We start from the raw sequence: 18,583 nt of genomic DNA on the forward strand, positions 1-18,583 counted from the left end.
TTTATTGTTGTACTTTTTATTGCCTGTTTGTGTTTTTCCAGGTCATGCTCCCCAATCCCATTTGTCTCCCCCTCCTATCGTACTTGCTCTCCACCCTTGCAACACCCCGAACTGAGAAAAAAAAAATATCATTGTTGAAGCTATAGTGCGTCACAGTGTGTTCCGGAGTATACTCTTTTGTCTACACTTCTTTGCTTGCAAAGTTCATTGCAATGATTGTTGGTCCGATATGAGGCCTCTGGCTTCTGCTGTTCTATCAATACTGGGACCTCACTGGGACTCCTCTCAAATATCCTGTTGTTGCCCTGTGTCATGGAGATCCTGTAGTTTTGGATCTGTAAGACTGGTCCCTTCATGAACATCAGTAGTTCATCAATGGGTAGATGCTGGGGTGGACCAACTCAAACCTCTGGATCCCTAGCCTGGGAGGTCTCTAAGCTAATCAGCCCTCAGGCTTTTCTGCTCTCCCCACCCCGACCTCTCACCTCCTGTACCAGGCCCAGTTCTACCTTGTCCATGGACGTGCAAACCCTGCTCTCCATAGTACTGCTGCTGGTTAGGGGTGGGCTTAGCTCTCCTGCTCTCATCTTCCCCTTCCCCCAGAGCCAGCTTTCCCATGATACCCAGGTGAGGGCTAGGGCCAGTTCTGCACAGACCTCAGACATGGTTCCTCCTCCACTGCACCCCCCTCACTCTGCCACTCCCCACAGTCCACACTCTGACATCAGCCTTTGGTGGAAACAGATCCCTCCTGCTGCAGGGCCACAGACCCAAATGGGCCCCACGTGGCAGCTCAGGCCAGGAACCCACCTTGGTGCCAGGTGGCATCACTGCCTACTCTCATCAGGTTGTTCTCACTCCAGCCTGGGGCCCTCAGACCTAGGCAGAGTTCTTCTAGTCTCTGGCTTGTTCTTGTGCAGAGCTGGATTGTTGTGGCTCAGGCTAGCTCCCTGTCTGAGCCCCATGGCATTGGCCTTTTTTCCCCCCCAGGGTATGTTAGGCTACTAATCTCTCAGATGTTCACAGGCCAGAACACTGAACATAGACATAGCCACACCTGCAATGCTTCTAGGGGCAGGTATAATTTGACTTTTAAGATTTGTTTTTCTCAATGAGGTAGATTGGATTTAAAGTATTCCTCCTCCCCTCTTGGGAGTGTTTCTCCCTTTTCTGCACCACTTATCAAGTAGTCCTTATGTATACTTTTCTATAAAGATGCCTATTAAATTTGGGCTCTTTATGTAAGCTTTGTGTATAGTCTTTTTATCTTCTTTAATGTAACTATTAATTACATTTATCCTGTACTGTCATTTAATATTTTTGTTTACCAATAAATTCAGTATCTGTTAGTTAAGGACTGTGTAATTCTCTGCTGCCTTTATATTACTAAAATATATTGCTGAAATATTCTTTGATAATTGCCCCTGTTTTTAAAACTCAGTATTTGTCGTTTTCTCCTTTCTGAATGCAACAGCTCTTTTAAATTTTTAATTAATATTTTCTTTCAGGAAGTTTGGGATGTTTTATTGAGCTGTACCTTATGTTAAGTTCAGGAGCACCTCTTGGTAACTGTAAAGATTGGACACATTGTTGGACTCTGTTCTCTTCTTCCACCGTGGGTCCTGGGCATCAAACAACCTTTGCAGTGCTGAGCCATCATGTTGGTCCATATTTATATATTTAGATTAATTTTATAACTTGTTTGATTAGGTGAACCTCCCACAGAATTGTTAGACTGTAAGGAGGAGTTTTTCACATAAGAGCATCTCTTCTGTGGCTCTGTCACTTGGTAATATTAGGTAAAGTGATGGATTTTTCCCCATGCATGTTGTCACAGCGGATGGCATCCCCAATGACAGTAGTGACAGTGAAATGGAGGACAGAACTACTGCTAACTTGGCTGCTTTGAAACTTGATGAGTGGCTTCATTTCAAACTAGAGCCAGAGGTAAGTTGCTTTTTAATGGGACATAAGTTTCTTTTAGTTAATATGAATTGAAATAGCATGTTAAAATTTTTATCTTCGGTATTGATCCTTAATATTAAAAAAAATACCTATGGTTTGTTTTTTCAGTTTTATAAAGCCCTTATGCAGTTCAGCCACAGTGCAGTTTTCTTCTGTCAGAGAACTCAAGACAACATAGATGCAGCCTACTATTTATGCGTGACTGTTATCTCGCTCTATTTGGGCTGCTATAACACCCATGGGCTGGTAATTTTTAGAAAACCAGAATTCCTCAGGCTAAGATCAGGGTGCCAGCAAAGGTTACTTTGTTTACCAGATGACACCTTAAACCCTTTGTCCTGAGTGGGCAAGTGTGGTGTGTCCATCTATGGTGGAAAGCTGGAGGGAGGGAGTGCGTCTCTCAACCCTTTCAGAAGGCTGTCTAATCATTGTCATCTCCTGACAGTTACACCTCCCAGTACTGCTGCATGAGGGATTAAGTTTCAACATGAATTTTTTAAGGGATCAATACTGTCTCAGCCACAGTAGTAATATTTTAGTATTTCTGGATATGTAATGTATTGAGTACTCAATATAAAGCACCACTTGTTTTTACCATTTCTGGAGAAATATATGAGTTTATTCTGTTTTCATAACTGAATTGGGAGAGAGAAATTTTGGTTCAGATTTAAGATTTTCTTGACAGCCTTTTCTTATTCTAGGCCTTTTTTTTTTTTTTTTAAATAAATCTTTCTCCATTTTTGCTGGCAACTGAGCTGTCAGTGGTCAGTACTGGCAAGGTTTTCTCTTTCAACCATCACTCCATTTCATTTATTCACGTATTCTTCACTGTGAGCATACTGTAATCTCATTCCTATTAGTACTAATCAACTGCATCTGCCAAAGACACCAGTGCCTTCCATGCTTCTATGCCAGTCTGTGTTTGATAACCTTGCTCTACTACTTGGCACAACTGTGAACCACCTCCGGTTTGAATCCTCCCTTCTCTCCTTTTTTCCTCCTCAATCCTGCTCCAAGTACTTTGTCTTAAATAAACTGTTTTTTATTCTTCTGCCTTTGCAGTCATTTCTTTTTATGTGTATGCTTCTGCTTTAAATTTTAGGTGCTTGTGCTTTAATTAAAGGCTTCTGTTTCTATGTAGCTTGCTCTTTTCTTTACTCTACACAATTCCTGCTAACTTTATTGCTCTGTGTAGATTTAGAACTGACAGCACTTATGTGTCTCAAGTCTGTTTCTATATTAGGCCTTCTTATACATGTATTTGCCTCTTGGCTGTCATTTGAAGCTCGGTAGATACTAAAGGATAATATGGATAGGCTAAGTGCATTTTTCCTTATTTACCTTACTACTGCTTTTCGAGTATTAACCACTTACCACCCTCTGCAGTGTTTACGTCTTCATTAGTAGCTTTTCTGTTTCATTCTGTGTCTCTAGTTCCTAGAATATTATTAAAATTTTTACTAATGTAAAAGAATGAATGAAATGAATAGAAAATCATATTGAATGTAAGATAGTTATTTAGAGACAGTTGCAGACATTAATTAATGTAAAGTTTTTCTAACATATGTGATACACAATTTGCTTGTATTTGAACTGAGGATGATTTGATTACAGGCTGCGAGTTTATTGCTGCAGCTCAGACAGAAGTGGCATAGCTTGTTTTTACGCCGAATGAGAGCTCCATCTAAACCTTGGTCTCAAGTCGATGAAGCTACCATACGGGCTATTATAGCTGTTTTAAGCACTGAAGAACAGTCTGCAGGTTTACAGCAGCCATCTGGAATTGGACAGAGGCCAAGACCCATGTCTTCAGAAGAACTTCCTTTGGCTTCATCTTGGAGATCGAATAATAGTAGGAAAACTTCAGCTGACACTGAGTTTGCTGATGGATCTACGACTGCAGAAAGGTGAATCTAGCATTCTTTATAGATGGGAACATTTTCCCCAGGACAGTGAACTATTTATTCTATTTCACAATTACATATAATGTAGTATATGTAAAAAAAATTATAATAAAGTGGAATTCATTACTGTAAGATATTTCTTGTAAATACTAAGGGAATATGAATGACTTAGAGCAGGTGTTTATGATTTAATAAGGCCAGTCCTTCAGGAAAAACTGAAGGTGTTGCATAACCAGAAATCATAAATTTAAGGTCTGTTTGGAGGATAACAAATTCTAAAATGATCCATTTTAAAGACCATATATCAAATGACGTTTTTCTTGGACCCTGAGTAGTCAGCGCTGAGAGTGCTGTGTAAAGAGCCATTTCCCTGCACCACTACCTCCTGTCAGTTCTGCTGGCTAGCATTCCTACACAAGAGCATGCCTAGTCATTGATGCGCTGAATGCCTGGTCCATGTGAAGCACTGAAGAAAACATTGTATTTTTTTCATTCCAGCAAAATTGCAATTTTCCCACTTTCCATAAATTTTACATTTAGTTGTATCTAGGGTGTGTATTATAAGGTAAGGTGTTCAGGTTTTGTTTTGTGTTGTTGTTTATTTGTTTTGTTTTGTTTCTTTTACTTTTTTTTTTTAAATACATACTGCCATATGGAGCATTTCCTCTTACTTTTTGGAAGAAACTAGGTCACCCACACTGTGAGATACCCAACATATTGAGCTTGTCTGTCTCCAGCTAACAGCATTTAATCTTACACTCTGTTTATTCTGTGTGAATAGTGGTTAGCTTGCAAGGTTCAACTATATCCCTTGTTTTAGCAAGACTGGTTTTGGATGTTATTAGAAACTTTATACTGCAACCAGAATATATACTGTCTGATTGTACCATTCTATATAATATATGAACATTATTATTTTTAATTTAAAATAATTATTTTTAATTAAAAAATTTCTTAAATGATATGTTTTTGGTATTTATAGAATTTTAGAAGAATCTTAAAGTTCATCTAAGATAACCTTTTAACAAATAATTTAAAGTTCAGAGACATGTACAATGTTATATGCTAGATAGTTGTACATTTAGTATTGTTCTGGTATATAGATTTCTGTATTCTCACCCTAGTCCAGTATTCTTCCCATGCTAGCTCACTTTCATTTTCAAGTCTGTTTTACACAATACAGTTTCTAATTTTTCAATGTGGCTTACCTCATTTTAAAAATTTACCCTATAGTCTGTGGGGTTTTTAGGAGGGCAGAGTTGGGGTGTGTGTGTGTGTGTGTGTGTGTGTGTGTGTGTGTGTGTGTGTGTACGTGCATGCATGCGCAAATGTCAGAGATTGATATTGAATATCTTCGTTAGTAGCTTTCCACCTTCATTTTTAAGACAAGGTCTCTCAGTGAACTTAGACCTCACCTATTTGGCTATCGGGGGAGTAAGACCCAGGGATTTGCCTCTCTTTGGCACCCTAGTCCTGAGATTTTCAGACAAGTACTGCTGAAACCAGCTTCTTATGTTGGTACATGGGGACCTTAAATTAAGGTCCTCATGATTTCATGGACATTAGTTTCTTTTATTTTGCCATGAGAAAATACATGACAAAATATTAATACTTGAAAAAGTATTGATAAAACATTTAACAAAAGGCAACTTTTCCATCATTGTGGGGAAGACACGGCAACAGAGAGGAAAGGCATGGCAGGCACAGTGGTAGGAGCAGGAAGTCGGATAATCATATTTCATCAGAGAGCAAGAAGTGTAGCAAGGTTATAAAGCCTCAGAGCTTGTCTCGGTGCCTTACATCTTCCAGTAAGGCTCCAGCTGTTCCTGAACAGAATTACCAGCTGGGGACCCATGGTCAAACAGAACAGCCAATACAGACATTTTATATTCCAACCACAGCCCGCAACAAACTCTTTACTGAGCTGTCTTCCCACTCTTCAACTGTCTTTGTATATTCATTTATTTATTCATTGTGGTGCTGGGGATCAAACCCAGGGCTTTAGGCATGCTGGGGAAGTGCTGTATCACTGAGTTACACTCCTAGCCCATTATAATTTGTTTTCTTTTTAATGAGTGTAATAGAACAATGAAATTCCCCTAAAAGTGTTCCATATATTGTATGCCCCGGGCTTTTGCATTTAAACAGCATTCATATTGTATTACAAACTTATGTATAACTGCTCTGTGCTTCTTTTTGCTCAAGAGTACTGATGAAATCTCCATCTCCAGCCTTACATCCACCTCAGAAGTACAAAGATAGAGGAATTTTACATCCTAAACGGAGTACTGATGACCGATCGGATCAATCATCTGTGAAATCCACAGACAGCAGCAGCTACCCAAGTCCCTGTGCTAGTCCCTCTCCTCCGTCCTCAGGGAAGGTAGGACTTCTGCACTGTAGTAAGGAGCAGGTTCACATGTATTTCATGGACACAGTTATTCAGAATTATAAACCCTGTACACTTGTGTTCTTAATACCAACACTATATATTTTAATCTAACTGGTTATTTATTGATACCATATAGCTGTGCAGCTCATTTCCCCTTCTTAATTCCTATAGAAGTGTTTGGTTAAAACAAAAATAATACTTTGATAGTAATTTTTGTTTATAATTCAAGTGTTTTCTGTGGTTCAGTGATTATATAGAACATAGAAATTTTTGATATGGCATTGAAAACTTTGTTTTGTTTTGGTTTTTGTTTGTTTGTTTGTTTTTTGAGACAGGGTTTCTCTGTGTAGCCCTGGCTGTCCCGGACTCACTTTGTAGACCAGGCTGGCCTTGAACTCACATCACACTCTGCCTCCCGAGTGCTGGGATTAAAGGCGTGCACCACCACACCTGGCTGTTGAAAAGTGTATTTTAAAAAAATGATGTGAGTGGTTTCACATGTTTAGAATGTGTTTATTTTTACTTGTGTTATTAGTACATGAATAAGAAAGTATTTAATTGTGAACTACTTAGTTGTGTTTTGGTAAACAGTGTCTGCTGAACACTTGCTAAATATGAAAAAAGTACATTTGTATTCTTATGTTTTATTTTGGGGGGTATTTAAAACCCTTTATTAAGGTATACTTTGTTTAAACACAAAAAAACAAAAACTACTAGTTTATGGGCTCCTGGGATGTCTCAAAGGGTGAAAGTGTTTTTTACCAGCCTTATTGTGAGTTTGATTCCTGGGACTGAGGTGGTAGAAGGAGAGAGTGGAGTCGCACGGGTAGATCTCATACTCAAATGAATGTGCTGTGATGTGAACGTCCCCGTTCTCACACACACAAATAAACATATGTAATAGAAAAAACTATCAGTTTAAACTGAACAACTTAGTGAATTTTGGCAAGTGTATCTAATTGAGTATTGCTGCCGTAGTCATATAGAGACCATTTCTATTGCCTTATACCCCAGTCATCACTGCTCATTCTTCTTAAATATCTTGTAAATGGAATCATCCTTTTGTGTCTAATTTGTTCTTCTTAATTCAGTGCTTTGAAATTCACCTATGCTGTTGAATGTAAAATTACTTTTTTTCTTTGGTAGTCTTCCATTGTATGGATATGCCACAGTTTACTTACCCAGTTGACATAGACATTTAGGTTATTTTAATTTGTATTTTAACTAAAGGTACTATATGCAGCCTTTGTTGTTAGATGTTTTGTATTTGGGGTTGTAGGTTGTAGTAAAGGCTACCTCTCATCCATAATCCCATATACTTGCTTTCCAATGTTCTTTATCTGGGCTGGATTCTCCATCCACACCTGCCTTGTGCTTCTCCCCCATCTAACCCATGGCGGCTGTTTCTCTTCCCTCTTGGGACCCTCTCCTCAGCTCTCTTCTCCTTCCCTCGTGGTGATCTTTCTTTTTCTTCCCAGGTGTTCTCTCTCTCTCTCTCTAAGCCCTACCTATCTCCTTTGCCCTGCCCAGGTGGGAGGGCTTTTCATCAGTCAAAAGGTGGGTCATAGAGACAGCAAATAGTAATTAACATCAAAACACATCAGACCATCCCCCCATAGCTGAACTGTTTAACATTGATTCAAAATTTTGTTCATTTTATACTGTTCTTTATTGGTTATCTTTTTTAAAAATGATAAGAACTTTCTATATACTTAGGGTATTTGTTTTAAAGTGCTTTCCTGCTTTCTTTCCTAACCTAGTTTGCTTTTCTAACCTTCTTTTGAAGAACAACTATTTATAGCTTTATTTATTTTGAGACAGGGGCTCACTGTGTAATCCTGGCTTGCCTTCAACTTGCTGTGTAGAACAGGCTTTCTGTCCTTGATCTCGCAGAGATCAGTCTGCTAGTGTTGGGGTTAAAGTCATGTGTTATCATGCTTATCTGTTTATAGTTATGATTCAATCTATTTTACCGGATTTTTTTCCTCTTACGATTTGTTCATTTGTATACTGAGAAAATTTTGCATAATCCAACAAGAAAATATTTTGTGTGCTCCTAGAAATTTTAAACTTAGGACTCTTACTATTTCAGGTTAATTCTTATCATATGAATGAGAGAAGGTTTTCCCTTATCTATACAACTGTTCTAGTACCATTTTCCAAAAAGATCACCCTCCCCTTAAATTCTTTGGCAAATTTGTTATAAAGTATTTTATCATAAATATATGATCTTTTTATTGAACTCTACTGAGTTCTGTTGATAAGTATTTTTCTTCTTTTGTCAGTCTTACACTGACTTAATTATATAGATTATAATGAGATGTGCTGTCATTTAGTGTTTGCTTTCTGACCTGTCACCTTTTCTCCTGAACAGCTGTGATTGTATATACCTGTTTCATTACTTCTGTCAATAAATGTAATTTTACTTTCCAATAATTTTTACTTTATTAATTTTTTTCTTTTCAATCTGATGTTTATTCCTTTCCCCCCTTTTTTTCTAGCTAGGTCCTCTAATAGAATGGCATTTAAGTCTTATAAGAAGTACCATTGTCTTGATCTTAGCCAGAAAACATTACCTGTTTTATCATTTGATGCAAGATAACTGTAAATGTTTTCTTTTTTATCTAGTTTCTTGGTTTTCATTATGAATCAGAGTTATTTTCAGTGTTCTTTCTACATATTGTTTCTGAATCTTTGTCTATAGATGGTAGATTTTACTCATTGTCCAACATTTTTACTTGTTTTGGTGTTCCATTGCTGTAAAAAGATACCATGACCATGGCAACTCTTATAAAAAACATTTGTTCAGGGCTTGCTTACAGTTGAGAGGTTTAGTCCATTATGCTCATGGTGGAGAGCATAGCAGCACACAGGCAGATATGGTAGCTGAGAGTTCTATTTCCAGGTCCATGAGCAGCAGGCCGAGAGACACTAGGCCTGGCTTGAGGTTTTGAAACACCAAAGCCCACCTCTAGTGACATAAGTCCACACCTGCTCCAATAAGGCCACACCTTCTTTTTTTCTTTTTTTTTTTTTTTAGTATGAAATTATTTTTATTTTTAGCTCAAAATAAATGCTTAACATCTTGCCAAAATCAAGACCAAAGACAAATCCTTGAAAAAAAGGAGGAAGCACATTTCTCTTCCCTAGGGAACCAGTGAGGCAGACACTGTGACTGTGATGTGGCTTGTTTCTTCCCTCAGGACGAGTCTAGGCAATCCAAACAAAAAGCTCTCCCCCTCTACTGTCAGCTGTATCTATCCAGGCTGAGCCTGCTGTGTGCAGTAGGATAGGACCAAACCCTCCTGCCCCAGGCGCAACCTGGACAAGGGACTTGAAACCAGGGCCCTTTAACCTGGAAACCAGGGCCCTTTAACCTGTCCGTATAAAACCCTTCCTAAGGAGATTCGGTGAGGGTGCCACCTTAGGTGGCCGCATGGCTGAGGTTTTGTGGTGTCTGGTGCACAGGCACCGGGGGAGTGACCCCCTAGGCCTTGGGTGCTGGGCACAGCCCACCCCTCACACTTTACCACAGGGATGACTTAAAGTTGAATTTGAGTTTCAGCAGATATTTCAGATTCACCTGAGCAATGTCATGGACAATGTACTCGTTATACAGCAGGCAGGTGTCATTAACACCTGATGGGATCCCTGTCCCCAGTGGAACCTCTGCACCCTCCAGGGTGATGCTGGCAGAAGGGTCAGAGGTAGTTTTGCCCAAACCTTTGACACTGTGCTTGCCCTTGGGTAACTTGCTGATATGTGAAACATGTTTGAGTTCATACATGTTTCCAAGGGCAACTTCTCCCAACAGTATTAAGCCAATTGGATCTCCTTGAGATGTGTGGCAGTAGTTTGCACTCTTGGATACCATGTCGGCAAAGTAGATCCCTTTTCTGAACTTGTAGCCTGTCACAGGTGCCTCAGGCGGGGCTATCCGCAGACCCTGTGACAAGATGCCAGCAAAGTTGGTGGTCCTGGACCCATGCCACAGCAACCTCCGATTGTGAAGCTGCTCAAAGGGCTTGTCATGCTGGCTCTCTTCCTCACGCTCTATCTTGAAGATACCTATCACTTCCAGGTCATAGGCATTGTGTGTAGTTGTATGAGTGTTCTTAACATACTTCCTGATGACCTCAGCCTCCTCAGAATCTCTGTCAACCACCTTAATGTCAGTTTTGAGCTTCTCATAGTTGACATCGATGGGGTCCTTACTGCTATCATCAGACCCACCCCTGAGAAGACTATAGGCCACCTAATGTCCAAGAGGTTGTCCAGCATCTCCACCTTGGCCTGCACACTGTCCGCATTGTTCAGGAGTGGGGGCTGCTTCATTCTGAAGTCATGGAGGATGAGGGTGTAGAAGTGATTGGAGAGATCCAGGATGTGGGAGTCACTGCTGCCCTGGGACACTGCCTGCTGGACCTCACCAAGGATGGAGTAGGTGGCCTGGATCTGCCTTCTGCTCAGCTTCCCCAAGGGCATCTTCTGAAGGTCAATCTCATACTCCACCAAGGCCTTCTTCATGCTCTCCACGTCAAAGATCATCCCGACGAGCTCCTGCACCGGCTTCGGGAGCTTCGACTTCGTGCCAGGCTTTACCGTCAGCTTCTTCACTGCCTCCTCATCCTGGCCATAGTCAATCTCCAGAGGGTAGAACTTTTTGGGATACTTTGTGAAGTTTTTGGAGTACCAGGCATTTCCAGTCTTCTCATATAATTTCATGAAGTGCTCAACAGCATCCTCTTTGGATGGCATCTGTTCAAGCTTATTGCTGCCGATAATTGTGCCTACCTGGCCCCAGGACTGGAAGATCCAGTACCTGCTCTCCTTGTCATCCTCCAGAAGTTGCAGCTTGTGGTAGGAGTTGGTCCCTTTCACAATGTCCACCAGGCCAAGTGTGGCACTGAACACCTTCCCGCCTTTCTCCAGGACGTGTGCAGAATGTTCTAGACCAGAGTCAGGATCAACAGGTGCTCCTCCCTTCAGAGTTAATTTCATCCTCTTTTCAGACTTGTTGATACCTTCCTCCTTGACAAGGCCCTTGCTCTTCTTGGAGGGTACAGCTGACTTCCCCTTGGGGGCAACCACCTCAACAGGCTCGACCTTCACCTCAGCCCCCCAAGAGGACAAGCTGTGGGCTGAGAGCAGCTCTTGGAGGCTCTTAGTGGAGGCAGAGACATCCTGGAGGAAGTCCTCACACACAACTCGAACGAAGGCCACACTTAATCCCTGTCAAGTAGTGCTACTCCCTAATGACCAAGCAATCAAATATATGAGATGATGGGAGCCATTCATATTGAATCCACCACAGTACTTCAGGCATGCCAGCCTTTTGTATATTGCTAGACTTGATTTTATTGAATCAAAATGTCTGTTGTTATCAGTGTTGTTCATGAGGGATCTTATTCAGTACCTTTTTTCTTGTGTTACTTTTGTAGATTTTTGAAACCAGGTATAATGGTTCGAATGAGAATGACCCCCCCCCTCCCATAGGTACATTTATTGGAATTCCTAGTCACCAGTTGGGAGGCTGTTTCAGCAGGATTAGAAGATGTGGCCTTGTTGAAGGAAGTTTGTTCCTTGGGATGGGCTTTGAAGTTTCATTAGACTACGCCAGGCCCAGTTTCTTTCCCTTTCTTCTCTCTCCTCTCCTCTCCTCTCCTCTCCTATCCTCTCCTCTCCTCTCCTCTCCTCTCCTCTCCTCTCCTCTCCTCTCCTGTCTTTCTGTCTGTCTGTCTCTCTCTCTCTGAGCCTTTCCACTTCCCTCCCTCTTTTTCTTTCTCCCCCCTCCCTCCCTCCCTGCTACTTTTGGATCAGGATGTAAAGCCCTCAGCTACTACTCCAGTACCATGCCTTCTTACCACCATGCTACCCACCATGGTTATAATGGACTAACCTTCTTAAACTGTAAGCCAGCCCCAGTTAAACGTTTCCTTTGTAAGAGTTGCCTTGGACATGGTGTCTGTTCACAGCAGTAGAAAAGAGACTAAGACATCAAGGTAAATGCTGGTCTCATCAGATTAGTTGCAAAATATGTCTTCAATTTCAGGATTTTGAAATACAGTTGTAGAATTGGTATTGTTTCTTCTTTATGTTTGTAGTCGAATTCACTAGTTAAGACATCTTACATTTTATTTTTGAGAAATTTCATGTATCAGTACTTCGTTTACCTCATTTCTACCCCTCACACTCCCTGTTCCAACACCACGGCCTCTCAAATTCATGAGCTCTTATATAATTATTGTTGCACATATGCTTGCATACACATACCCTGTTATCCTAGAGTTGACCACTTGGGATTGGATAACCTACCAGGGACTTTGTCCCTTAAGAATTGGATATTTCCTCATCCAGAAGCCACTGATTGCCTGTAGCATTCCATCTAGGGTCAAGGATTTGCAAAATATCTCCTTTTTACACAGTCATGTCATGTAGTACTTTCTTTATGCAGGTCTAGGGAACCATACTGTTGTGGTTTCATGGATGTAGTAGATGCCCTGTCATGTCTATAAGATAGTATCTAGCATCAGGCATCCTGGTCCTCTGTTGCTCTTAGAGCATTTCTGTCTCCTCTTCAGCGATGTTCCCTGAGCTTTAGGTATAAGTGTTGCATTGTGTATGTACCATTAGGGGCCGAGGCATCTACAGTTGGTAATTCTTTGCATTTTGAGCTGTTGTGGATTTTTATAATGGACTCTGGCTCTACAAAAAGTATCTGTGATGTGGGATGAGTGTTACCCTTATTTGTGGGGGTAAGGACAATTGTTTAGAACACAGGAACTATTGATGGGAGGTCTACAGTCATTTTCATTTCTTTGTGTACAATGTGCCTGATTTCCTTTAGCTGTGTGTAAGCTTTTTGTTTTTTGTTTTTTTAATCACTGATTTTGAGGAGCTGGATTTTGATAATGCTTTCTCTGATTCTCTTTGTTTTTCAGGTTGTTTTATCTGTAATTTCTATTAGTTTTCTAAAAAAAATCTAAGTCTGTTATTTCTTCACATTATTATTATTACTGTTTTGTTTTGTTTTGAGACAGGGTTTCTCTCAGTGTAGCCCTGGCTGTCCTGGAACTGGCTTTGTAGATCAGGCTGGCCTTGAACTCAGAGATTCACCTGCCTCTGCCCTTTCTCCTCCCTTTTCTGGAACTCTTACTAGATCTCTATGTGTGTAGCTATATATATGTATGTGTATGTGTATATAACATCACTCAATATTTCATTCTCCCTCTTGGGCCTCATTTAAGGTAATTCTATTGCTATTTTTTCACTTAGTGATATTTTTATTTTGAGAGGGTAAACTTCATTTTTTATAATGTTATGTTTCAAGGTTCTTCATATGTCTTTAATACTACTTGCTATTTAAAAATACCTCTTTTAAAAAATAATATTCATATTTTTATTTATCTTCTAAAATACCATTCACATAATTTATAATATGTATTTTACCATTCTTGTCTACTGTCTATAAAATCTGCCATGCAAGTGCTTGTATTGATTTTTTTTCCCTCCTATCCTTTATTTATTTATTTATTTAGTATTTGTATTTCTTAAACATTTGTTTGGCTGCTGGAGTTTTTTTTCTGTTTTTTGCTTTTGTTTGTGTGTGTGTGTGTGTGTGTGTGTTCCATTAAATAGTGTTAGATTTTGTTCTAATAGCTAGCTTAGTTACAATTAGTTTAATACTTTTTTAACTTTTAAAAAATTATTTGTATGTGTGCATGTGCATGCCACGGGGGTCAGAGGCAACTTTCAGGAGTCAGTTCTCTTTTTCCACCATAGGTCCTGAGAAGTCTTTTCCTGGGATTAGTTTCCTTATAGTACTAAGGTTTGAGCCCTCTAAGGGCGAGTCCACTATGTTACAAGATGCCTGCTGTGGCTGAGGATGCTAAGTATTCCCAACCATTGGTGAGGATGTGGCAAATATTTAGTGTAATGCTTTTCTTCAATTCCTTGCCTGCTCTCAGACGTTTCTTTTGTCTGAACTCTTGATGAGGTCTGTAGCTGACCACGCACTTTTGGGGACCGATCCTTCTGCAGTTCTCTGGAGCTCTTTGTGCAACTCCTTTTTACATTGCTGTGCCCATTCTAGTCACTGTGGTGTCTAAACTTCAGTCTCTGCAACGCAGTAAGAGTACTGGACTGTTTCCTTTGATCATCTTAAAACTGCCTCTAGGTAGTAAACTGGAACAATTTCCCCTCCAGAATTGGAAGGATTTAAAAACATTTTCTGAAAATTCAGTCTAAGTGTAAATTAATAAATTTTCTGTCTTGGTATAAGGCATTTTGAATGCTTTGGAAATAAGTTTTTTTTCTTTTTTCTTTTTTTCTTTTTACTTTTTGATTAAGCCTTGTAAAGGTTTTGATTTTCATTTCTTGGATATGTGGTTAAGTTTATATGTTTATGAGATGTTATTTATGAGAGCCTACTGACTTTGAAAAGTCAGATTACCTTTCAAGAACTTACATATTCTTTCACAGGGCTCAAAGTCTCCTTCACCAAGACCAAACATGCCTATTCGTTACTTCATAATGAAGAGTAGCAATTTGAGAAACCTTGAAATTTCTCAACAGAAGGGTATCTGGTCTACAACCCCTAGTAATGAACGGAAGCTAAATCGAGCATTTTGGGAGAGCAGCATGGTTTACTTGGTATTTTCTGTTCAAGGATCTGGACATTTCCAGGTGAGGCATCCTGGGTCAATAAAATGGGCTTTGTTTTGCCTGTAGGTTACACTCTAAAATTTAGAGAAAATCAAATCCAAACCCTAGCATTTCATTGTATTGGGACACAATAAAATTGAGGTCTATGTCACATTTCTGCAAGGGGGTGGTAGAACTGCTTTTACCTTGAATAACCAGGACATTTCTAAATGAGTAGTTTTTCCTTCTGACAACAGCTTTGGATCTGTTATGGATTAAAAGCAAGAAGCTTCACCTTTGTAAAATGTTTATGTGGACTAGAAAAGTCATTGACAATGAAAAGACAATGATTCTTTTCAGAAGAAGTTTCAAACTTAAGTTTTATGAGTGTTTTGCTTTTGCCTGCGTGTCAGTCTATACACCACATGCATGCAGTGCCTGTGGAGACCAGAAGAGGGAGTCAGATCCTCTGAAACTGGAGTTACAAATGGTTGTGAGCCACCACACTGGTGCTGGGAATGGAACCCAGGACCTATGGAAGAGCAGCCAGAGCTCTTCACCATTGAAGCATCTCTATCTCTGAGATGGTTTAATTTTAATTTGAGTTAATATATGTCTGAACTTGCAAACTATTGAATTATTTCATAGTTACAGTATTCATAAATAAAAACTATAGTTTTGATGGTTATATTTTTATATAATAAATACTGTCATTATTGTTGATACATTATAAAGAAACTATTAAGATTGTAAGTTACTCGAATTGGTTTGTCTTCCAAAATTTGATAAAGAAGCTTTTTTGGTTCTTGATAATTTTGCATTTTTTTAATATTGTGCTTTGCCTTAAAATTCTTTAAAACATAATTAGCCTTATGAGATAAATATAGATATTTTAATATCATTTTTGCTTACATCCTTTCCCCTCATTTTTTTTTAATTCTTAATTTATTCTTGTTACATCTCAATGTTTATCCCATCCCTTGTATCCTCCCATTCTTCCCTCCCCCCAATTTACCCATTATTCCCCTCCCCTATGACTGTTCCTGAGGGGGATTACCTCCCCCTGTATATGCTCATAGGGTATCAGGTCTCTTCTTGGTAAGCTGCTGTCCTTCCTCTGAGTGCCACCAGGTCTCCCCCTCCAGGAGACATGGTCAAATGTGAGGCACCAGAGTACGTGAGAAAGTCATATCCCACTCTCCACTCAACTGTGGAGAATGTTCTGACCATTGGCTAGATCTGGGTAGGGGTCACAAAGACTCAACAAAGAAAGAGAATTTCAGACCAATTTCTCTTATGAACATTGATGCAAAAATACTAAATAAAATACTTGCAAAACGAATACAAGAACACATCAAAGATATCATTCAACATGACCAAGTAGGCTTCATTCCAGGCATGCAGGGATGGTTTAATATATGGAAATCCATCAATGTAATCCACCATATAAACAAACTGAAAATAAAAAACCACATGATCATCTCTGTAGATGCAGAGAAAGCATTTGATAAAATCCAACACCCATTCATATTTAAAGTTTTAGAGAGATCGGGGATACAAGGCACTTTCCTCAACATAATAAAGGCTCTATACAGCAAGCCAATAGCCAAAATCAAAGTAAATGGTGAAATACTCAAGGAAATTCCTCTAAAATCGGGAACAGGGCAAGGCTGCCCACTCTCTCCATATCTCTTCAATATAGTACTCGAAGTTCTAGCCAGAGCAATAAGACAACAAAAGGAGATCAAGGGTATCCAAATGGGAAAGGAGGAAGTCAAATTATCCCTATTTGCAGATGATATGATAGTGTACATAAGTGACCCTCAAAATTCCACCAGAGAACTCCTACAGCTGATAAACATCCCCTCATTTTTTTATACAGGGATTTTCTAGGATGTCTTCTGAGATAGGAAGAGAGAAAAGCCAGGACTGGGGCTCTGCTGGACTCGGTGGAGTATTTAAAGTGGAGTGGATACGCAAAGAAAGCTTGCCCTTTCAGTTTGCACACCATTTACTCAATCCTTGGAATGACAACAAAAAAGTACAGATAAGCAGAGATGGGCAGGTATACACTGGTATCTTCAGTTTTTTTTCTTTTGATTTTGTTTTGTTCTTGTTATGTTCAAGGAGAAAATGTATATGCCATGTGCACATGATCAACAGTGGTTTTGGTGAATAAAGAGCATAAAAGTCTGCTTGCAAGATGTCTTATAGATCCTTTAACATTGTGTTAAGTTTTGTTTCTTGCTGTATGAAATCTTTCATGAGTCATTTCATGGAGGTTTCTCTTGTCTCCTTAATGACACGTGACTAAAGCAGAGTACTCTCTTAAGGTAATTTGTCGAAGTCTCAAGTGCTATCAGCACTCAGCTTCCTTGTTGTCTAAGTACATTATGTAAACAGCAGCCCTTTAATACTCTAGTGACTTGCTTTATTTCAGTCTCCTTTGCTTTTGTGGTGCTGCCCCTGTGCACTTAAACTAGTAATGTGATGGGAATTAACAAATAGTGTCAAAATACTGTGCTGCCTGTATCATGTAATCTGTTCATATCAACAGTACAGTGAGCTTTTGGTCCCGATTTACAGGGGAAAGTGTATTCAGAGATTAGTTTTACCAACAATTACATCCAGTAATTTATTTGAACCATTGTAGCTTACTTCAGTCCACCCTGGGAATAGAGTTCTTTCTGTGTACTCTTTAGCGGTATCATATATGCCACAGGAGGAAAAAAAAGTGACATTCTTTTTATTCATGTCATTCTATTTTAATTTATTAATCTTGATTTAAAGTTAAATAATTCATAAGTTAGGATTATGTAGTCATTTAAGATTCATTTTTGAGGAGAAAGTCTAAAAACATCTTAATATGGTAGGTAACCTTTGGAAGTTCAAATTGAGTGCTCTGGTTGAATCTCTATTTCAAATAAAATTTATTGTTTTCATCTAGACAACATCCAAAATTGATTACATGGTAATCTGCTGACACTTCATAACAAATAGTACAAGATTTTCACATTAAGTAGAATTTTATATCTAAATGTCGACTCTATAAAAGTAGAGAACTAGAAATAGTATGTGTACCATTTGATATTAGCAGGATCTGTTTTTTAAGTGAAATTTAAAGTGATTTTTTTGCCTTTTGTCTGCATATATTTTTACTTATTAAAAATTCATCCCAGATAGCTTTAATGTTTATTTTTATTTTTGACTTATCTAGGAGCTAGAACCTCAGGTTGGTGAGCAGTTGCTCCAGTTATGGGAACGCCTTCCATTGGGAGAAAAGACCACAGCTGATTGACATTCAGGTTATATAATATTTGGCTTGAGCACTTCTCATAGTATTTGTTGTCATTAGTATGACTTTCAGTTATTCACCTTTTCTTTTTTCTTTTTTCTTTTTTTCTTTTTTTTAACTTTTTCAGAGCTCCTGGCTGTGGACAAGCATTATGCCTATTGTAACTACTGGATGCACTGACTTTCTGAAAACTCAGTGACATTTTGTAGCTTAGAGTGTTACTTCAGAATCATCATCTTCATATAGAGGAAAAGATAATTTAATTTTTGTGGTGATTTTGGGGAATTATTATATAATATTTGTTAATTGTATGTTTCTGATTAACAAAATAGCAATTTTGGTATTTGATACAACAGCACTTATTTTAACTTAATTTGAATGTAA

General features: G+C 39.0%; 2 protein-coding genes and 1 pseudogene across 2 annotated transcripts in view; 1 reads left to right on the forward strand and 2 right to left on the reverse strand.

Moving 5' to 3' along the window:
• Window positions 1-18,227, forward strand: part of Ythdc2 (YTH N6-methyladenosine RNA binding protein C2) — a 63,215-nt gene extending 44,988 nt beyond the window's left edge. Inside the window, exons 24-29 of the mRNA XM_051163923.1 lie at window positions 1,838-1,947; window positions 3,580-3,872; window positions 6,075-6,252; window positions 14,743-14,946; window positions 16,787-16,969; window positions 18,122-18,227. Of these exons, the coding sequence (XP_051019880.1) occupies window positions 1,838-1,947; window positions 3,580-3,872; window positions 6,075-6,252; window positions 14,743-14,946; window positions 16,787-16,969; window positions 18,122-18,202 (1,049 nt within the window). The 3' untranslated portion in view covers window positions 18,203-18,227. The remainder of the gene's footprint in view (window positions 1-1,837; window positions 1,948-3,579; window positions 3,873-6,074; window positions 6,253-14,742; window positions 14,947-16,786; window positions 16,970-18,121) is intronic.
• LOC127204833 (uncharacterized) lies at window positions 993-1,079 on the reverse strand (annotated as a pseudogene).
• Window positions 9,647-12,143, reverse strand: LOC127204724 (poly [ADP-ribose] polymerase 1-like). Its single transcript, XM_051163965.1, is given in 3 exon segments — window positions 9,647-10,518; window positions 10,521-11,493; window positions 12,126-12,143. Coding segments are annotated over 3 exon segments (1,722 nt in total). The 3' UTR covers window positions 9,647-9,787.
• Window positions 18,228-18,583: the final 356 nt, after the last annotated feature.

Source organism: Acomys russatus, chromosome 20 (genome assembly GCF_903995435.1).
Source record: "Acomys russatus chromosome 20, mAcoRus1.1, whole genome shotgun sequence".
NCBI classification, from domain to species: Eukaryota; Metazoa; Chordata; class Mammalia; order Rodentia; family Muridae; genus Acomys; species Acomys russatus.